Source organism: Eptatretus burgeri, chromosome 16 (assembly GCF_056783735.1).
Source record: "Eptatretus burgeri isolate ZD-2024b chromosome 16, Ebu_testis_v1, whole genome shotgun sequence".
NCBI classification, from domain to species: domain Eukaryota; kingdom Metazoa; phylum Chordata; class Myxini; order Myxiniformes; family Myxinidae; genus Eptatretus; species Eptatretus burgeri.
In genome coordinates, this window is record NC_140976.1 from 47,573,551 (window position 1) to 47,597,277 (window position 23,727).

General features: G+C 42.3%; 1 protein-coding gene across 3 annotated transcripts in view; it reads right to left on the reverse strand.

Annotated features, from left to right (window-relative positions):
• Nucleotides 1-23,727, reverse strand: part of LOC147011030 (transmembrane protein 132E-like) — a 506,523-nt gene that overhangs the window by 248,624 nt on the left and 234,172 nt on the right. For 2 of the 3 annotated variants that reach the window (XR_015052610.1, XM_085860680.1), the window contains 2 exons: nt 10,329-11,760; nt 1,516-1,653 (listed from right to left, as the gene is read on the reverse strand). Coding sequence is in view for 2 of the 3 variants with exons in the window: in XM_085860680.1 (XP_085716806.1) it covers nt 1,516-1,653; nt 10,329-11,760 (1,570 nt within the window). In the remaining variant the exon portion in view is untranslated. The remainder of the gene's footprint in view (nt 1-1,515; nt 1,654-10,328; nt 11,761-23,727) is intronic. The other variant, XM_085860681.1, reaches the window with a different exon arrangement.

Genomic DNA, 23,727 nt, shown 5'->3' on the forward strand with positions numbered 1-23,727 from the left:
ACCCAATTCACAGGTTGTCTCGTAATATATAAAAATATAGTGTATAAAAATATATATATACTGCATATATATTCTGTGGATGTAAAGCGGTTCACCTGAGTTACCTGACACGAATCTGATGAGCAGTCAATGGATTTGAAGACACCCACCCCCAAACCAGATCATGTGTCCATGAGGCACGATACCGTACTGAGCGAGATATCCGAGCTGGCCGACTGCTGTGGTAATTAGCACACATCTCTCGTCCCGTGTGTGGTCCTGTCTGGATGTGTGGCATTCAATTTCCACCGCCAATGAACCCTCCATACAATGGGCTTTCCTAATTTCCGAATGAGGGACCACTACAGCCCAAATTAATTCTGAGACCAGACCAGTCTTTTTTATAATCACAGAAGGAACTAGAGGGGGAGCTCTCGGTAGAGTGCAAAACCTCTGCCGCCAATACTGAGAGGTCACTCAAGTGAACCTGATATCCTGTTCATTCAATTTGACGTCAACAGTGCTCACAGTTATAGTTTGCAGCTTTACCTTTTACATTTAACTTTTACATACTCAATTCATTCGTCAGAACTAGATTCATTGAGACAGAAATTGATTTTACGTTGGTATATCCACCTGAAGTTCCAAAATCAGCCGCAATTATAATTTTGGCATGTTTTTTTGTTGGAAATCACTTATAACATGTGGAAATGCAAAAAAAAGAAATCGAAATTTTGTTGAAAAAAAAGTTGCAAAAGATTTTTTTTCTCGAACAATTTTTTTTTTGGGGGGAGGGGGGGTTGGAAATCACTTGGAACATGTAGAAATACAAAAAAAAAAAAAATTCAAATATTTTTTCAAATTGGTCGCCATAGCGGCCATATTGGATTTTGGACCAAGTCCAAAATCTAATGGCATGATCCTTGGACCAAACCTAACCCCGCCACCAAGTTTCGTCGAAATCCGTCGAGGAGTTTTTCCGTAATACTGTTCAAAAACAAACAAACAAACAGAAAGGAGTTAAAACAGTAACCTCCATCCATCTTCGATGGCGGAGGTTAATGATCACGGAGGAGGGAACATACAAGAAGCAATGTGGGACATATAAATGATTCAACCAACCCCTTTCCCACTTCCAAACAGATGCCCATGATACCAACGACAAACAGAGATCCTGAATTATCCATCTTCGGGCCTGACAAGCATTCAACGGAAGATAGACAGAGTCAATCACAAGACAGGAGGAACACCCCGCAGGATAATTGTATTTCTGGCCACTCCAGCGGCAGGGAACACGCCACTGTGTTCCGAGACTGTGGTCCGTGTGCTGTGGTCGAAAAGTGGAGAGGGTGTAGCCCTGGCTATGGCGGGGCGTGGTTCAGCCCACAATGGGCTGAACATAATTCATCCGGCACAGACTGTGGCTTTCAGCTTGCCGACTCAAGGTATCTCCCCCGCTTCTGCGATTGCTTCATCCTTTAATCATATAGCTCACACGTCATCGATGATGTGCCACGTCCCTCCCTCCTCACTCACCATTGGTGCTGGCTTGGTCTGGTGTGTGGAATGACTCCTCCATGACTCTTCATCTTGACGGTGCCCGGAGCTTGGCCGGTGCTACAGGCAACTTTATCGTTTTCCCACCCAGGAGAGCACCGATGGCCGAGTGAAATGCTAAAAAGGAATATTTAGACAAATTTACAGAGGTAAGGACATAAACATAAGCTCACAGGGATGAGGATTTTTCGATACAAAGACCAGGGTATGTAGACAACGTCAAACACATTAGCGACGCACATGTATTATCACAATTCATTGCTTTTCACATATGCTATGAGATATACTCAGGATATAACTGAACTAGACTAAGCAGTGTTCACCCCAGGAGCCATTTCCACAATATATACAAATACAAGGTGTCCATAAAGTCATTGTGTAACTTTTAACTTTAATAACTTTTGATTTACACAAGACAGAAACAAACTGTCAATGGCATATGAAAGCATAATTCATCCCGTTTTGTAAATGTTCATGTTGTTATTAATGTTGTTTTTATTGTTCTTGTTAAATCCACAATTCCCCTGGGTTTCTTGACGAGCTAACATTTTCTGATGAGACTGTCTGCATCAGTGGTGAAGTCAACCACCACAATGACTGCATTTGGTTCCCGAAATACGACGATTAAATCTTTCACATATGACCTTGTACAAGCAAGACGAGGTTCCCTGCCACTGTGCTTCAAATGTGCGACAGTCCTTGAATGACGCCTTCCTCGAGAAGTCGATCGGTAGATGTGGACCAATTGCTTGGCCACCTCATTCCCCTGACCTGTCCCCAATGGACTACATTTTATGGGACTGTTGTTTACTCATCAACACCCCATTCTTGGGATGAGCTTCGGACTCTGATCACAAATGCAATTCGTGAAATTACTCAGCAGCAACTGGAGAATGTTTTCAGCAAGTTGGAAAATCGGATTGAATGATGTATTATGAAAGATGGGATGATGTTAAAGCCGAAATATATTAAACTGTATTGAATATAAACTATATGAATTATGCTTAAATACACAATTTATAGTTTAACTGTATCTTGTGTCCCTCAAAAGTTATGAAAGTTCAAAGTTACACAATAACTTTACGGACAACCTGTGCTATATGCAATCAAATTTGTTTGCTTTCGTGATGCAAGCTCCACTGCTATCCTCAGTAAGAGTGCACAGAAAGCTCCTCCCCTCTCCTCAGCAAGACGTGGGTATGTCCATTAAGAACGTAGTAGAACGTGTGTGTATGTCCATTAAGAACGTAGTAGAACGTGTGTGTATGTCTATTAAGTAGCAAGTCATACATTGTGAGTACGTAATTTAAGTAAGAGAATGTTCGTTATCTTCATAGTAAAACTTTGTCCATGGGTGTCAGTAGAACGTAATTTAGTGAAATTACCACCTCTAAACAAACAATCTTTGCTTTCAGATTCATCACCAACCCACACCCCCTCCTCCCTCCACCATACCTCCACAATCCCACTATACGGACCACCAAGCCAAACGACCTCCCTCCACGATCCCCCAAGAACTCCACTTCAATCATCTCATTCAAATAGCAACTTAAAAGTGAAATCTGAATAACATCGGGTATTATGAGAGAATGTCACTTCCATGAAATGCACAACCCGAAACATCATGCATTGTGATTGTGAAAAAAACATTTATTATACTTTGAACAAAACGTTGATGTAACTCAAGATGAGACGTTTGATACCATTAGATATGAACCATTAGATGAGACAACATGCTTGAAATGTAGGACTTGATGCTCAGTTGGTAATTTGGTGTGTGTGTGTGTGTGTGTGTGTGTGTGTGTGTGTGTGTGTGTGTGTGTGTGTGTGTGTGTGTGTGTGTGTGTGTGTGTGTGTGTGTGTGTGTGTGTGTGTGTGTGTGTGTGTATGCCTGCAGTTGATGAGGGGTGGAGTAATGAGGTAGACGGAGTTAAGAAATGGGAAACGATTGGAGATGAAAGCAGCCGAGCGTGTTTTTGGATGGGAAACGCCAAGGCAACCAGATTGGTTTCAAGAGATCCATAATCTAGCAACAATGGATGATGACATGCAATGTAAGTTTTATGGTTTAACTCGACTGGGTGGTATAATGGTTGAGAGCGTCCACTCTCGAGTCTGGGAGGTTGGTGGCTCGAACCCTGGCCAAGTCATACTAAAGATTTGAAAAATGTCTTCCTTGCTTGACTCAGCATTTTAAAAGGATAGGAGGAGATTTGGACCATACTCTGTGCAGAGCTGTTAGTGCTGCTTAAGCAGTCTCCTTGGCTATTGGGCCCAATCCTGGACAGGTCGCCACCCTGACACAGGATACCAGCATGCTGGTACTCATTTTGCCGACCTCGGAAGGATGACAGGCCGAGTTAACCCCACCTGGTATTAATTCAACAGCTGAACAGGATTTGAACTCAGGACCCTAGGATCCCAAGCCCACTACCCGAACCATGACGCCAACACCAGGTATATGTATGTATGTATGTATGTATGTATGTATGTATGTATGTATGTATGTATGTATGTATGTATGTATGTATGTATGTATGTATATATATATATATACATACACACATACACATCTACATACATACATGGATATCTGAGGTGCCGTGAGGAGGAGTGATGTAAAGTGAAAGTATATTAATATGTACATGTATATGTATATGTACAAGTATATCTATGTGTGGTGAAAGAGAGCACGTATTTACAACAGCACTCGCATTCAATAATAAAAGTTATAACCCCAATCTTATCCACTACCGATTGCATGTCCCATTGAACAGATCATCGATGGTACACAGGTCCTTATACAACTATGCCTTTGGCCTCAGACACACATGGCTGCAGACAGTGTATTCATGATAAGACAGCGGGGCTCGTTAAGCTGAAACCCGTTTGTAGTTGGAGGAGGAATGAGCAATGTCTCAGCCTGCGAAAAGCTCTGATGCGATAAGGATCATGTCCTGTTGGATCATCAGAAGGAGGATCATGTCCTGTTGAGAGGGCATGATGCCAGCTGAGCAAGGCGGGGCTTGGCTTCCCTTGCAGCTCAACGGAATACAGTCAAGCGCATGAAGATCTCCTAGATCTCTCTTGGGATCCATGAAGATCCTAGATCTCTAGATGCTAGATCTCTCTCTCTCTCTCTCTCTCTCTCTCTCTCTCTCTCTCTCTCTCTCTCTCTCTCTCTCTCTCTCTCTCTCTCTCTCTCTCTCTCTCTCTCTATATATATATATATATATATATATATATATATATATATATATATATATATATATATATATATCCTCCTCTTCTACCCGCTGCGTATGCCTTTATACCCTCTGTCCCCCACCTTAGACGGTGACGCACTTCGCCTCTCCTCGCTTGCTTGTTATTGGTCCATGCCCCAATCAGACGGTGGCGTTAGCCTTGCTTGACCCCTGACCCAGCCGAGCCAGTGATGCCAGAGACTCTGCAAGATGGGACCTGTTCCTCTCACCCAAACTTCTGGCTTACGCCGAGCGAACCCCTTCGATGCACATTAAACAAACAAATGAAGGATAAGAACATGAAATAAAGGTCAACTGGGACGTAATCTAATTTTAGACACACGTTAGGGTGGGTTTCATGCGTCTTGTTATCCAAAATAGCGACGCATATCTACTATAACATTTCTATCCCTGTGTTAACTATAACATTTTGTATCCCTGTGTCGTAAGAGGCGACCAGGGTTGCGTCAGGAAGGGCATCCGGCGTAAAACATGTGCCAAATCACTATGCGGATCATACGGATGATCCGCTGTGGCGACCCCTAACGGGAGCAGCCGAAAGAAGAAGAAGAAGAAGATCTACTATAACATTTCATTACTTTACTCTTACTCTAAACACTCAACATGGGAATAGCAACACAATAATAAACATTTTATTAACTCCTAGGAGCCATATCTGCAACAATATATTCAACAAATTATGCAGAGCTATCAGTGTGTGAAAAGAGTAGAAGCTTTAAAAGTGGCAGTGACTGAATTCCTGTTTGCTGATGATGTGGCTGTCATGAGCAGCACCAGAGAGAGCATCGAGAAAGCAGCCACCCACGTATACTTGATGAGGGAACATCAGAGTGAGACAAACAATACACACATCAATGATATGATTGCTGGACGCTGCTACACAATGATGATAACTTGCAGATAATCTGCTTCGAGGTAGATTGAATGACTTTACGCCTGTACTTTGAGTGTTTGAAGCCTTCTTGAAGGTCACAGTCCTGTTTTTAAGGACAACTATCTCTCCTAAATCAAATGCATTGAAAAGGAAGACCTTGGTTTACTGTGCTGCTCTGCGTGGTATAATTCTGCATGGAGCTGAGATAAGGGGCCAAGAACTGAGATCGCTCAAAATTACATTGAGACTTTTCACAACCGATGCCTCACTGAGGCTCAACATGATAAGGAAGATCAGTTTCTGTACAAATGGGGAGACTGTTTGGGATGGAAGAATGGACTTGCTTCTCAGTGAGGAAACTTCATTGACTGGGTCACCTGATACAGATGGAAGACGATCGCATTCCCAGGAAAGTACTTCTCACAAGAGTTGCCATAGCACCGCTGCACACAGAACAAAGCTAAAATGAAAAGACAAAGTGAGACAAGGCCCGAAGAGGTTCAACATTGATGAAGGGAGCTGGTTTTGTGTTGCTCAGGAAAGAGGTCCTTGGAGAGTGAAAAGCAGGGGGTTCGATAGTTGCTTCCAAAATCACTGACGAGCATTGGTGGGGAAAAAAAACATGTAGGTCGAGAGGACAAAGGTATGCTGCTGGTACTGCATCTGCCAGGCAAGTAAGGGCAAGAACTACTCACGCCATTTAAAACGACAACAAATGCCAGAATTAATTCAGAAGAAAGCAAGAGAATGGAAAACTAGAACAGCACTCGGTAGAGTGCATAACTCTGCCAAGCTGCACACTTTGCATTCCACTGAAAGGCCAGATCTGGATCCGGACCTGAACCAAAATCTAATCCGCTTGTTCTTGTCATCTTGCCCAACTCATCCACCTCCTTTTGTCATAACTCATGCACGTAAATATATATCTTCTTCTTCTTCGTTCGGCTGCTCCGGTTAGGGGTCGTCACAGCGGATCATCCGTATGATCCGCATAGTGATTTGGCACATGTTTTACGCCGGATGCCCTTCCTGACGCAACCCTGGTCACCTCTTACGACACAGGGATATGGTACACCTATTTTAACCGGGGTATACACCGGCCCAGTACACTGGTACTCATTTCGCCGACCTCGGGAGGATGACAGGCTGAGTCAACCCCCTGGTGTATTCATTCTGGCATATATATATATATATATATATATATATATATATATATATATATATATATATATATATATATATATATATATATACTGTATTGTTTTAGCCCAATCTCTCAATGGTGAAGAATCACTTGATAAATTTAAAAAATACTCGTACCCAGATTCGGGTCTTCACCAAAATCGAATCAATTCGTCCTTATCACATTTCCAACCTCTCCACCAAATTTTATCCGAATCCATCAATTTTTTGAGATAACCTGTTCACAGACAAACAGACAGACGGGGATGAAAACATACCCTCCGTGCACCGGTAACAAGTCACCAACATGGTGGGACACACTTTGAAGATAAGCCTACCATTTATCTCAGTTTACCAAGGTTCAAGAATGTGTGTGTGTGTGTGTGTGTGTGTGTGTGTGTGTGTGTGTGTGTGTGTGTGTGTGTGTGTGTGTGTGTGTGTGTGTGTGTGTGTGTGTGTGTGTGTGTGTGTGTGTGTGTTTAGAGCAGAGTATGGACAATTGTTGTGATTGGTAAATTACTATATAGGGTCACCACATCGATATGCAAATTACTCTTATTGAACATGGATTTTCTGTGGAAATCGAGCAATTCACACACTTTAGCCTCCTTATACAAAGTTTGGGTATGATGAGTGCGTGACACATCAAGCTAAATAGAATATAATACGAGCAGAACATTTAGGATTTCACGGGTTAATAAAAGTACCAGCTCGTAACATTGCATTATGACACTCCAGAGAGGAAATGGCTATGTGGTCTTTGTGTGATGCTGGTTTATGATGCATCGAGGGCGTAATAAATTGTTATGACCCTCATGACATTCATTAACCTCAGCACAACGGATCCCGGCATGACTGCGACATTCACAATGGTAACGAAAATGGCGAAGACAAAGGAAAATGGAAAGGTCTTCATCCTGTGTGGTGCCATCGCAAATTAAGGCGACCAGGATGACTGTGAAGGAAAATGCCCTGATCATAGCACATCCCGTCGTAGCTGCCTCGGTCAGTCGGATTACAGCCTGGGTCATACAGGCTCACAGGTTATCCATCACGGTGAAGATATAAAGTTCACTTGGACTGGAATTTTAGTCACAGCCAATGTATTTGGTTGTGACATATGTTTAATGTCTCCAAGGAAGGATGTGTTGTTTGAAAAGACAGCAATTACAGCTGCAATTGGACAACAAGGCGGAACGAGTCATGGCATTGATATAATTGCCCACATCATGAAAAGCAGCATTTACGACCACAAAAGAGGGATGCAGGCACTGTCAACAACGAAAATACTGTCTTTCTTACAAGGACATCTGAGGTTTCAGTCATTGAATGACCTTCCAAGGGTCATGTCAGGTCAGGTATGGGAGCATGCAACAGAGCAGTGCATCGCTGCGTCCACTTTCTGCTGGAACTCCAGGGACCTCCGTCTGGCCATCCACCAGGCAGATGCCTGATCCATCCCAATCTTCTTCTTCTTCATATTCATCCCTATTTCCCAAGGTTGTCAAAGTAATAAATAGAAATAAAACTTGAACGAAGTTGATGGTGTGCCATTGCGAGTCCGCACGCTTCCCAACTCAAGCAAAGTTGAAAGATGACAAAAGGTTCCACCAGGATTGACCAAATATCAAATTTGTATGTCAAATATTTTTTTCCGTTTTGATATCTGCAGCCCCAAGTTCCTGCCCCCTGATCCCTTAATTGCATTTTTTGGTAGTTGACCTTTTGAACCTGCCCCAGGGGGCACAAGTGATACTGCTCTCACACATTTTTGCCATGTGGTGATCATAACTACCACGTTTGGCAAATTTCTGCACAAACGTTGAGGAGATAGCGTGACGGATGGACGGACGGACGAATACAGACAGATTATTACAATATCGATTGCAATATCCCCCCGTTTATTTTCAAAATGCGTGGGGACAATAAGTGACACCAGCTGAGCAAGTAAAAATGTTTCCTGTTCAATATTAATGTTCAACTTTGTCCTCCTTTGTAGATGTAACGTCTTTCTGAGACTGAAACTTTTTGTTTGGAATGATGCTTTTTGACATGAATGTTTTGGACATGAATATCTTAGAAAAGCATTACAACAGTTCATTGATTTATAACACGGTGTAACTGTCATAAACATGTTGAAACAAATATTGCTGGATACGATATCAGGTGGAACATTTCACCAGTCCTGCAGAGCAAGTGCAAGTTCAGAGGTCGATCGTGCTCTGTTGACTTGAAGGCTCGGGCGGTGTTCCGAGACGTCCGATAATGGTTTGAATGTGTTTATCTGATCCGGGCTGGGTTGGCCACAGCAGAATGTCGACGTTGTGATTCTCAAACTCATTCGTAGCTGACACAGCCAGTATGGCCTGGCACCGTAATGCTGGGGGACGTCACGAGGTTGTGGAAGAACATGCACCTGCAGGTTGGGGGTCTTCATTTCAAGTTTAGGTTTTTGTAAATACAACATGAGTTCCCTTAATAGAATTTCAATGCAGGGGAACATAAGGCTCATCGATCCTGCAGAATTGTTGCCAACCCAAATGACAACATATGGCTCCATCCTTTTTAAATGCTGAGCATAAAGCAAGGAAGCAGCATGTGTCATCTCTAACCTCTTTGACTTGATTTTGGTGGGGTCAGGTTCGAACTGCTGGCCTCTCAGACTGAAAGCGGATGCTCCAACCTTAAACCGCCGAGTCTGTTTCAAAAAAACAAAAAAAACATGACTCTGGCAGGACACAAACCTGCAACTTTTGAATTAGAAATCTAATGTGCTATCCGTGTTCAAATATTTTTAGAAACATCAGGCACGCACGCACGCACTCACGCACGCACACATGCACGCACTCATCTGTGAGCAAATCATGACCTGAAGTTGCATTTTATTTTGCAATCAATGCAAAATTAACCCCATTTAGGAACATTGAACTTCAAATGGAGGAGCAGTCAACTGCTGAAATAAATAACCGTATATGCAGAAGAAAGAATTGGATTTTTCAAGGATTTAATGTTAGTGGCAGCACGAAACAGGCAACTACACGCTGGACCTATTTCACAATCATGTTGCCTGTGCTGGTGCTGAGAAGGCACAGAGGCAAGAAAATGGTAATGGAAAATGGATTCTATTCCCTTTCACAGGCCAATCTTTTCACAGGCAGTTTGCAGATTATGATGCCATTCATAACAAAAGACAGCAGGAAATCCAATGGATGAGGAGCGTAACCATAAAATTTAACATGTGGATCATGTCCCACAATGATCACCTTTTACTTCAGCTTCTACATTTTGACAGTTTTTTTTTTATAAACAAGAAACATTTTTCCACATGGAAAAATAACCAGCAGAAGTTTTTAAAGGAAGAAATCAATTTCGGCAGAATGTCGATGTGACTGTGATTACAAGCCATGGTGGTATTGTCAAGTACAGAAAAGAAAATGTTGCAAACAACCAAAATAGCGGCGTGAACTTACCAAAGCTTCAGTTGCCGGGCACTGATTCCTCCAGCCAATCGAATGGTTACGTCAAAAATGTCTCCGGGGTGAAGGGGCTTTGCCGGGAGAGCAACAGCGACGCCAGAACCCAAACCAACCTCCGTCACGTCAGGAAGATTGGCACCATCAGAGGAATGGACTTGGAGAGAAAAACGACCTAATTGCCGAAGCCGATCTCCAGGTGTGGCTCGAAATGACCGTACAAACTTCATCCGCTGACGCAGCTCACCAAGTGTGCAACGAGCTTCGGAGAAAAACAGGTCCACATCCTCGAGTGGCTCGCTCTTGCCATAGTTGTCAAACCAGCCTGCAGGAAGATCCAACTGAGCTAAACAAGCCCGAAGTGGACCTTCCGGTCGACAAGCAGCACGTAATTCTTGCAGGCCGTGAAAGGCATGGAGACGGGCACATGGAGAACGACCATCGCTTTGTCGTTCTGCGTCACTTGTGTCACGGTTCACTCTTTTATTGGGTTTACTGGTTGCTTTCCGAGCTGCATTGCTACTATTATCCAACATTTTGCTCGTGGTAACGGCAGTCTGGTCACCACTAAAATGTTTGGAGGAAGCTTCACTTGAACCCAATATTTTGGTTTTTGGATCATTCGAGAAATCCGATTCACCATCTGAAACCGAGGCTGACCTTACGAAATCTACAATCATCTCTGGTGTCTCCATGTTCGTCCACAATATACGGCTCTTATTGTTATTGTCAAAATGAAGCTCGGGAGTTTGCTTCACCTTTGGTAGTGAGTTCGGTCTTGCAAACCTGTTCCTCAATAACCGGGCGGTTTTTAACTGTCCGTGTTCAGCTTGCCGGGCCACCCTTCTTCCGGTGTCAATTGTAGAAGGATATGATGTCACCCCCTTAGTGGTTCCACGTTTAAAGAAAGATCTATGTTTTTCATGCGATGAAGCTTCTGAATCCTCCCCAGACCAATGTGTGAAGACGACTCGCAATTGAGGACGCTCGGCAGATAAAACTGCTGGGCCTCCATAACCCCATGCGACCACAGCACGGAGTCCACCTGATGACTCATCCATATCAGGAATTGGCCAGTAGTCCCTTAATGGACCACACAACACACGTAAACCCCTTTTAACGCGCTGTCCAAGCAAAAGAAAGTCTCGGGTCTCTGTAACCGGTCTCCATTCAGAAGCCATCTGCCCACTATTTTCCCAAAGCCTGCCACTGCCCTTTGAGGTCTTTTCTTCATCTCTGTTGCCCTGTGAAATATCTGCAGCATCCCAATAATTTGTGGGAACATCACCGTTCTTGTCATCGCCGTAATCTTCATAAGAACGAAGTGGTCTTGCTTCCAATGCCCACCAGTGACCTTCTCCAAAGGGCTCAAAGCGAAGTGGAAGCCCCAAAGATGGTTCATCCTGTGCCATGTCAGTCTCTTCCTCACCTGAAAGAGAAAACATCTCTGATTATGTGGCAGCGGTGATTTACTGTGGAAATGATTCACGAACAAATTTGTGTCACGAAAGGAAAACACAGTTGACCAAGTTTGTGGGTGGTCATAATGAAGTGCACAAGTGAGAGTAAGTCAGAGGGTACTGACATAAAATCAGAGTATGTAGAGTATAAAGCATCATGATGACAGCAATATCGATACATCATCTCAAGTGATAAGAAGGTTCGGTCAGAACGGACACCTTTACAATTGACCCAACAAGTTAGATATCATTTACGAGACACAAGTTCTGATTAAATTCCCTGGAAAGATTTATAATCCGACGTATTGTTTTGCAGAAATAAATCTGCAAAATGTACTTATTATACACAAAAATAGAAGACAAAAGTAAAATGTAGACACACATTTAATGTGTCCAACACATCCGTGATACGTTTCAAATGTTAGAACTTAATCTAAAGATTTACGAAGATTTGCTCCTTAGCATATACAGTAATCTATTACCAAGAGTAGAGTAGAGTGGGGCAAGATGGCCATGTCAAGAAAGGCGGGTAGGATTTCAACTCTTCTCCCCTTTGTTGTATTTTTTCATTGTGTTACTCCGCATCCTTGTTGGTTGTTCAATCGAGTATAAATAACATCTTTCATTTGAATGTTCTGCGGTGCTTTTAACCAGAGAGCCCTCTGGTGAGGATGCTCTGGACAATAAGGATGTAACCACAACTGAGGAGGATGTTGTTGTATAGCCCTGAACACTTCTCTCAAACAAGCCCGCGACATCGAGACAGCTCATCGATCTCCGAGAAGCGAACCAGAAATCCCCCCCCCCCATCCAGGATGGTGTGCCCTCCCTAATCCTCTATTCTGAGAAAACTCAACATTCTCTCCTTAGTTGGTTGCTCTTAATTTTGAGCTTTAATGCTCAAAGATGGAGCTTCATAATCTATTGGAATTAAATTGAACTTTCGTTGAGCAAATCGCTCAAAGAGTGCCTTTTTTTAAACCGGTCATTCGGTCTTGTTCTCTCAACCTTTCCACCCCTGCCCAGCTCATCGAGGATGCACACAATCTTCAAGCAACCTCCCCTGAGTTGAACTCCAGAAATCCATGCTTACCACCTCCCTCCACCATTTTGCTCCTTAAAAAAATTAATATATAGATCACATTCATGGAACTGCCTTCCTTCCTTTTATTGTGAAATCTTCATTCTTTCTTCCAGGGCCTCCGCTTGCGGTGCACCGCCATATGATACCATATACATAAAGCTCTTTTGAACCACTCACTCATCCATTGACTGACTCATAAAAATATTTCCACCTTACAGATGGCCCAGAAAGCTGAAATTTTGCATGCCGATGACAGTCGAGGCCAATGTTCCATGGTGAAAAGGAAATCACAAAATGGTCTATAAATGTCAATAAATGAACATAATTCAGGCTGTGTTGCCTCACTCTGCTCACGAAGGATCACGTGATCGAAGACAATGCTACATCACATCATATTGCATGGGCATGATCGCTCATGGCTTTTTCTCAGAACTCGGTACTATCCTCTGCCTCCCTCCCCACACTCAACCCCCAACTCCCCCACCCCTTCCCCTCCCTCCTCGCACCCATCACCTCCCTCCAAACTCCCACAAATAAAATTACTTTACACCAGGTAGTTTTTATTATTTCACATATTAGGTGACATACCTCGCACAGAGGTAATTATGACAGTGTTATAAGCTGCAACGGAACTGAACTGTGGGTTAAAATAGCAGAATAAAAGTATTCAATTAAAGTCAATGACGTCCGACGCAATGAGGCCTTTTATAAAATTATTTTACATTTTTTGCCCTGAATTATAAAAGCCCTGTACCATAACATTTTTTGCCCTGTACCAAAACCTGAACGAACACACACAATTTTTTTTATTTTTGCCCATGAATGAACACTAGCGTAGTGCAGGTGACTGAACTGTGTACATATTACCACGTCGTTCACGTCACTTTACCATGTCGCTCACTCAGCACTGCCACATTGTAAAAAGACACGTGTCAACACTGAGGAGAGGCACCGCAGGTCTCTCAAAATACCACCCTCCACTAGAAAATTCCATTTGTCACTTCACTGAATATGGAGAAGGAAAGATCTTTTCTTCTTTTTAAGTTATATGGCATTTTCCGAGCCAGGAGGCTCTATATACAGCATGCACCCAGACATAAAGGTGGTGAACGAAGGAGCCTTTAGGTAATCCATAATACTTTATGGATTTTCCGCTCTCTTTTAAAAATCTCAGAATCACCTTGCAGAGTCGAGAATGCTTCTGGTTCAAATGACCAAAAATGTTCGGTAGATCCGACGTGCCAATCCACACCTCTTTGAAATAGACGCAATGTAGTCCGTCATGTGGAGGGAATTTTAAAAACAGATAGTTCAAATCTTCGGGTTTCCTACAAGTATTGCAGATCCCAGTAGATTGACACCCAATCACGTGGAGGTACGAATTAAGATGACAGTGCAGAATGAGGGACGACGGCCTCGCTAAAATATATACACCTAGTTGTTAGAATCGTTAATTCCTTTACATTTTCTGATTTCAACACTTATTTAGTCCACAAGATCCGATCCTCAAATCCAAAGCAAGATTTTGATTATATAATATAATGTCTGTGAGAGGTCATCGTTGTTCCAGGGCAAGTCATTTTTGAGCAGGCCGAACAAAATGGCGGCTTAAGAACCCAGCGATGTGACAGAGGGCTGACCAAGATGGTGCGTGGCCATTTTGGTTTATGGCTTATTTTGGGGATTTTTTGTGATGAGCACCCACGAAATTAGCTTCAAAGGGGTGTGTAAAATTACCCAAACACCCAATCCTCACTCATGCACTCCCTTGGAGTTCCCTTAGTATGCAAGCAAAGATTCGGGTCACTGGGTTTCATGGTTTTGGAGTTTCGAAAGCCACACACACTGACACACTGGCATTGATTGTGATAGAAAAGTAATTTCAAGTGTTGGTGGTTTGTTAACATTCTTTCTCAGCCGAACTGCAGCAAATTTTGCATGTAGGCACTTCAGAATCTGGAAAAGGTTTTAAGCTGCTGCACGTTGGCCTTGAAGGCAGTTTTGAGGCCACCAAAGGCCGCTATAAAGTGTATATTAGGATGTGGGGCCAGGCAGAGCTGCCGCCAGCCTGCAGGCAAAAGGTAAGCACCATGAGGCCAATTACTCCAAAGCATTTCAATGTCCAACTCATCCAGAATCCACCGCCAGGGAAAGCTCACCACCATGAGGGCAGTAACGCCATATGTTTTCAACATTTGAAATGCACAACATGTGCCAGAACCACGACGTAGTTTTTCTTTCCATGCAGTGCTGGGTACCTCAGCTGGTATGTTTGTGTGTGTGATATTCACGTACACACAGTATATGGGTTGATGGTACACCCTAACTGTGATTTGGGTTCATGATACACCCCTAACTATGACCTACATGAACGCCGTGATGATATCGTCATGAGAACATCATGACTGCAGCCCCAGAAGGCCCTCTGAGAGTGCAAAGACGCCTTGAAAGTCAAATGCTGTCATCAAGCAGATGAAAAGCGAAGCGACTAACTAATTGCATCCTTATTAGGGATCGTTTTGGGCAACACATGCTGTTCTGTCGACTTTGTGAATTTGCAGCCTTACTGGTTTTTTTCTTTTTGAGTTCATGATACACTGCAAACTGTGATTGTGAGGATATCAAGTCTATCCCCATCATTGCTATTTGCTGCCCGATCTGGAAACAAGTGTCATCTGCCATGTGGACACAATAAACTTGCCACAATCGGAAATCAATAAACTAGATATTAAAACAAGGAAACTTCTCACGATCCACAAAATGTTCAACAAAACCAATGTATCCTGAGAATGCACTTGCTGAGATGAGAAGAAGGTAGCATTTTGATACAGTTCAAGCAGTTGCACACAATGACAACTGTTGGACTGGCTGAGTACGTGAAAAGTTTGACAGACGACCAAATCCAATTTGTTCACAAATACAGAGACAGCAAGTCAGAAAGGGTATCCCTAACCCACCTTGCAAACAATTTCCAAGGACAGGTGTGAAATAGAAGATGTCACCCATGAAACCGAAACAGCAACAATTGCAAAAAAGACAAAATAAATGTATAAAAGGAAATATCAACAGATATACACCGATAACTGGATAAACGATAAGAGAGCAGGGACATATTAAAAAGAGTTGGTCAGATTGGGCATCGACAAAGACGGATCATTGAAATGGCTAAGAAGAGGACAGCTCAACCGGGACGGAGAATGAATCATTATGAATGCCTAAGACCAGTCACACTACATGAATGGCTTTAAGAAAATGGTGGGACTGAATCAATTGGATAAGTGTAGGTTCTGCAAGGTAGAAACAGAAAGTATGAGCCACGTCTTATCGGGATATAAAAAAAAAAACTCATGTCAGAACAACTGAACACCCAAATCCAAAACAGAATATGTGGAGTAATCCAGTGGCAAATATGCTAAAACTTCAACATTCCCATCTCAGAAAACTCATGGAAACATGAACCAAAAGCGATAATCGAGAACAAGGAAGCAACAATCACATACTACCTGATGATGCCATCGAGCGTGAACATGGAAAACAAAGCATTGCGAGACTGGATATAGTACTTCGGAATAAAAAAATAAAAGAAGGTATTACTAATTGAGGTAATAGTACGCAGCAATTTTGCTGAAACAATGAAGAAACTTGAAGGGCACTCGGTCGTGCGCACACCTCCGCCACGTAATGCCTGATCCACGAGAACATATCGGGCCCAATGCAATTTTGAAACATGATGCTACATATCGTTTTTAAGCCCTATCTCTCAATAATGAAGAAGGAGAAGCAAAAGGCATTTATTAGGTTGAAAATAACAGGACTGGAGTTAGATTGATATCACTGTCGGAGTAAACAGAGGCAAGTTAAGAAAATAACTTGGCAAGCCAAAAGAGAGGATGACAAGGACTTGGCTAAGAATATTAAACATAACAGCAAGGCTTTCTTTAAGTATATCAGGGGAAAAGAACAGGTTAGGACCAGTGTGGGCCCATTGAGGAATAGCACCGGGAGAGTGGTGAGTGATGAAAGTGAGATGAACAGTCTTCAACTTTTACATAAGAACAGTCAGGAGAATTGCCAATAGCTGAGAGTGTCTATCGAGGAGGTGAGGAAGGGCTTTTACAGAAGATCCAGGTTGGAGTGGAGGAAGTAAAGGAACAGCTCGGAAATCTAAGAGCAGATAAGGCTCCGGTTCCAGATAATATGCACCCGAGAGTGTCGATGGAGGTGGCTGAGTAGGTAAGTGAAATGTTAACGGATATTCACAACAGCTCATTGGAGTCAGGACAGGTACCGGAGGATTGGAGAGTAGAAAATGTCGCACTTATTTCACAAAGTATCCAGAGAAGAATTGGGAAACTATAGACCAGTTAGTTTGACTTCAGTTGTGGGGAAGGTGTTGGAGAAATTAAGAACCAGATGAAGAACCATTTAAACAAATACAAACTAATTAAAGGTGGTCAGCATGGGTTTACCAAAGGTCGTTCCTGTTTAACAAATATTTTAGAGTTCTATGAAGCAGTGTCTGATTGGGTGGATGATGGAAAGGCAGTGGATGTAGTATACCTAGACTTTAAGAGGGCATTTGATAAGGTACCACATCGGAGGTTGTTAGCCAAAGTGAAGGCTTGTGGAGTGGCTGGTCAAGTAGCTAATTGGATTACAAACTGGCTTAGTGATAGGAAGCAAAGAGTGGCTGTGAGTGGGAGGATGTCTTGCTGGGAGGATGGAAGTAGTGGGATACCTCAGGGATCAGTACTCGGACCATTACTATTGATTATTTACATCAACGATTTGGATAATGGGGTAAAGAGTAAGCTTTCCAAATCTGTGGATGACACAAAGCTTGGAGGTGAGGTGGATATCAGAGGGGGTGGTGATCAGATACAGGAAAGAATTGATACTTGTATGGATTGGGCAAAAGACTGGCAGATGTAATTTAACCTGAGCAAGTGTAAGGTGTTGGGGATGGGGAAGAACGATGAAAATAGAGATTACAGGATGCAAGGGGTAATTTTGGAGCACATTACACAGGAGAAGGATCTGGGGGTGGTCATAGATACGGGAGGTAAGCAGGCAGCAACAGTGCCAGGCAGCTCCAGGTAGAGCAAATAGGGTTTTAGGTTGTGTTCTGAGGGGGATCATTTATAAATCAAAAGAGGTGGTGTAAACATTGTACAGGAATTTAGTGAGGCCACATCGATAATATTGTGTGCAGTTTTGGTCACCACAACTCAGAAAGGACATAGATGCCACAGATAAGGTTCAGCGTAGGGCTACTAGATTGATTCCGGGCCGAGCTCGACTCAGCGATGAGGAGCGGTTGAAGGTGACAGGGCTTTATTTGCGAGAAAGGAGGCGGTTACGAGGAGATATGATAGAGATGTTTAAGATAATGAAAGGTGGAGATAAAATAAGTGCAGATGAATTATTCAACAGAGTAGACAGTGATAGGACCAGGGGCCATAGCCTGAGAATAAAGAAGAGAGTTAAGACCGTAGTAACACAGGGGACTTTCCTTCACAGAGTAGTTAATGCATGGAATGGTCTCCCTAGAAAGGTCGTGGCAGCACAAAAAATAGACAAGTTTAAATTAGAATTAGATAGGTACCTGGAAGTTGTGGAGATAGAAGGGTATGGGGATGTTGATTAGACTTTTATGTAGTTTGAGTATTGATGGGTGATTGTGTACGGAGTGCTGTTGGTGGGGTCTTGTTAAGGGGGGTTGTGTGGTTGATGTGTGTTTTTAACCAAGCCCATGCCCCCTCCCCAAGGGGAAGAAAATAAAAAAATTACAAAAAAAACTACAAAAAAAAAAACTACAATTTTTTTTTCATTAATTAAAAAACTTTTTTTTGCATTTTATTTCTTGGATCTGGGTTGGTGTGGTGTTCGTGCAAGCATGATGGGCTGAATGGCCTCCACAAAAAAAATCACTTAAAAAATTATAGTCGTTGGATCCGGATCCGGATCTTCACCAAAATCTAATGAGTTTGTCCTTGAAACACATCAAACCAGTCCACAAAATTTCATCCGGATCAGTCTTCAAACTTTTGAGATATCCTGTACACAGACAAACAAACTGACAAAGGGGTCAAAATATAACCTCCTTCACCTTCGGTGGTGGATGCAATCAAGGAAATGACCAAATACCAAGACCTAAACAATTAAGTCAAAAGATTCTGGAAACTGAAGAGTGCCAGAATTATACCGGTGATGATTGCAGCAATGGGAACAATGATGAAGAACCTTACAGATATCTCAAAACCCATCCTTGGGAAGATTACTACAAACAAAGTACAGTACAAATGAACTCTTCGGGGCTCAGTGACAATCCTAAAAAAAAGCTCTTGAACCAAAACTTTGAGAACAAGACTTCACAACTTTGGTCCATGATTGGTGACCACCGTTACCGAAATGGAGGTGGATACCTCGAGACCTGGGAGGACTCCATTCCACCTTCTGAAACCAGTATATGGAGATAACAACCAACTAACAACACACACACACACACACACACACACACACACACACACACACACACACACACACACACACACACACACACACACGAATATCTTTCTTCCAAAGGGAGATAGATCATCAAAATGTGAGAAATTATTCACATACGAAACAGACGGCTGCTGGGGAAGTTTTACTTTCAGAAATAAAACACATTATCTTTGAGGTTTCTCATCAACATTATTCATTTCAAAATAACATCATGAATTTGGATTATCTATCTCTCTCTGGAAGAAAAATATTGGTGTGTGTGTGTGTGTGTGTGTGTGTGTGTGTGTGTGTGTGTGTGTGTGTGTGTGTGTGTGTGTGTGTGTGTGTGTGTGTGTGTGTGTGTGCATATGCCTGAAGGATGATCGTAGTTAAGTGTCGTTTAATGACATCATGCACTATAAGTGCAATTCTGCTTGAATCCACTGAATGCTATTTGGTGATTTTTTTTTTATTTCCAATCCAATTTCAAACTTCAAGACAACTTGTAATTCAAAGAACAGTCAACATTGATTTCAACGAAAACTGCTTCTGATCAGTGATCAACAGCATCCAGGTCCCGTCGTCAAGTCATCAATCAAAGTCCAGGCTCTTGTATTGAGAAAATCAGTTCGGTATCATCCAAAGTCACAATACACGTGTCGTAAACAGAACATGATTACCACAAGCACGAGAAGTGAAAAGCAGGGTGAAGCAATTGGTTCACTTTGGCTGTCTGTCTGTCTGTCTGTCTGTCTGTCTGTCTGACTGCCTGTCTGTGTCTGTCTGTCCACAAACATCAGTTTATGATCGAGGAACAGCTTGATTTCAATTGAAAGTTGAATTTTGAACACGAATCTGAACATGAATCAGAAAACGAACCTGAAGTGAAGGAGTACTTTGGCCCAGAATTCATCCCGATCGCACATGTGCAAGAAAGGAGTGAGATAAATATTTAGTGTCTGCCTGTTTTGCTGTTGAACAAAATTGAAAATCATTACAACCAGGAAATGTACTGTTTGTAAGGACTTCAGAAAGGACACAAACAATAGGCACAAAGAACTAATGTCACGTGTTAAATAAGGTGGTGTAATCGATGATGCCGGGTGATAAACTTCTGAATTTATTTTCCTACAACCCTTAAAATATTTATTTTATTTCAATTGAATTATATACTTGAACAGTCTTCTTCTTCTTGCATATGGCAGCTTGGCTGCCAGGTAGTCGTCATTTTGTTGGGGCACAGCTGTGCCACTGATGCTGTGCCTTTGTACCAGTACACTGGAACTCATTTCACTGACCTCAGAAGGGTGACAGGCTGAGTCAACCCCACCTGGTGTTAATTCAGCAGCCAACAGGGCTGAAACTCAGGAATCTAAGATCCTAAGACAGCCATTCTTGCCACTAAGCCAACACTCGACTTACATGAACAGTGTAGAACACAAATTGCCTTTTTGGGACTCACAACATTTCTGTTTAGCAGTACTTGGACAAAATATTGCCGCATTTTACGTTATCACGACCAATCAAATTTGCTATTTCTCAAGACTTTGCGGGGTTTGGTATTCTATGAAGTCTTCAGTTGTATGTGTGTTAACCAGAGTGCTCAATAAATGCACAGTACACAAGAGACTGCCAACTATAATTGGGTTGGTCTAATCAGTAACATTCACAAAATGTACAATACATTCTGATTCTGATGTACCATGCTCCGACATGAGTGTCGGTGCTGCCGAAGCAGTTTCTTGGAAAGGATTATACGTGTTTTGCTATTGCCTTCCCATTAGTAGTAAGGGCAGGAATTTGTAATTTTGTCATGGTGCCGCGATAGCTCACTTACTCTATGCGAAGGAAACAGTGGGATCTTTAACGTCCACCAGCTAATGCCGGCAGATGGGATGCCGAGTTTAACATTCATCTGAGAGATAGCACACACATTGATGACTCAACCTCCCTGTGAAACCCCAAGATGACAGTTTGTAGCTCGACAGGCTGGACAGCTTTGAGCCGAGTGTGCGTGCGTACCTCTTGGCCATCCTGCCAGCCCATGCAGGACAGAGTAGCCTTTAATTACGTACGTAGGTGTAATTAGAAGCATTCAAGAAATGTACAGCACACGGTAAAGTGTAATTTTGGAGCAGTGCATATCGAAAAGTCAGTTCTGAGACGTTGAACTTAATTGTTTATTAATTATTCTGCTGCACCGACAAGGATGTTTTCCCCTGCCGCATCCACATCTACTTTAACCTCCTCTAAATAGAGCAATCTTTTTTTGCTTGCTAAAAAGTATAGTTCTGACTCTTCCGCTTGAAAAGTTAGTTTTTTTTTTAATAAAACGTTCTCATATGAGCTAAGATCCTCGTCCTCTTAATAATGACGTCATAAAAACGAATATGACGTCATTGTGATGTATCAGGTTTGCGATAAATTATCTGTGCTAACGCCCTGTTTGATTCCCGCAAAAAATTCAAACAGCTTGCCCAGTTTCGGAGATAATGGTATCGGTGATTTGCATTAGCGGCGATATTATGACATCAACTATTTTTTCTCGGAAGAATTTCCAAAATCGGAGATGGTTACTGCGTGCGCGTGGGCTTTGTGCATATGCATGGTAAGTTTCACGAAGATCCGATGAAAACTCTGGGTTGTGAAACAAAAAAATGTCAAAAAATAGGAATGACGCCATAAAAATTGATATGACGTCATAGTGATGCATCATATGTGCGGTAATTCATCTCTGCTAATGCCCTGTTCGATTCCCGTAAACAGAATTCCAAAAGCTTGCCTAGTTTCAGAGATAATTTTTTCGGCGATTTCCATTAGCGGAGATATTTTGACGTCATAATTTATTTTCTAGGAGGAATTTTCACAATCGGAGATGGTTACTGTCTGCGCAGGGTACTTATACATATATATATGCCAAGTTTCATGAAGTTTCAATGAAAACTGCAGGTTGTGAAACAAAAAAAAGTCACACAAGAAGAAGATGAAGAACAGCAACGTGAGTAAGACTTAGAGATCCTCCACGAGGATCTAAAAAAAAAGTTGCATCCAAAAGGTGAGTGAATTCTGTTGGAAAGGTCTAATCATATCAATCTTTATCAAAAAGAAAAATCCTTGCCCAAATCATCCAAGACTCAGGCTCAGCTTGCCAGAACTCAACTTCATTATGTTAGAGGTGATTCGCCAATTTTGCATAATTTAAGGGCTTCTCGAGATCAGGAGCATTCATTTTGTTTAAGTCGGAGGAATTAGACACTAATTAATGGACCTCGACCCTGCACCACTAATTTTGTTCGACAGAAAGGAAACCGAGATATTCGAGGTTTAACCTTCTCACGGTTTTGATCGAACAACCTTTAAATGGACAAGACTTAATCCTTGTATGTGAGAGCGATGGAAATAAGTGTCGAGTAAAATGTCAAAAGGGTAAAAAAAAATGAAGTGTTATGCTTGGAGCTATAAAAGCGTGCAAGTTGGTTTGACTCAAGCCAGCGACGTGGCATATATTCGGAAGAGCAGCACTTTCTATTTTGCAGTCCGTGGAAACTTAACGCGGCTCATCAGTATGATCGATTATATGGCGCACGTAGATGGCAGCGCACCGGTGCTGATCTCCATTCGTGTCGACATCAGGAATTCTTCAGTAAAACAGCCAGTGGTTTGCTCCACACAATGGAAATGAGTTGTGCATTTGAGAACTAGTTGTATTAATGATCCTCGCCAGGAGAAATACGACAGATTACACACTGATCATCATGCGATGGATTTGTATATTCAGTTGTTCAGAGTGAAACGTAATTCGTTTTGAATCCACCAGCTGTTCTTACGTTGAGTAAAATGGGGGACAAATGGATTTCTTTCCTCCGATATTTCAGATCTGTTGCCCACCACCACCTCGTGGTCTCAACGTTTCCACGACAGAGTTTTATGACTTCTGCTGAGACCCTGTTCCTACCCTTCTTTCACAATTCCTCTCCTTGTGTTGTGTTGCATCTGCTTCTTGTCATCCCACTGATTTCCCTTTGCCCCATTTATCTGTTGAGCCATTGTCATGCTCAGCTCAGCTTCTCTTGACTTTGATATCACATAAAATAAAAACAACAAAAATACATCCTGGAGACTGTTTTGTTTTGTCCACAAGAACGAGGCGCATGGAAGAGCAAAGTGAAACTGACAGTGTGGTAGTGGAGCAACAATTGGGTGTAATCAACAAAGAAAAGGTAGAGAGAGATGGGGAGGAAACACTGAAATCAGCAAGAAACAAGGTTGGGTTTTGAAGTGTTAATGGGGTATTAAAGATCATGGGTCGAAGTGGGGGGGGGTGAAACAAGGTGGTGGTGCATTGCCTACATGGTTAAACACCTGG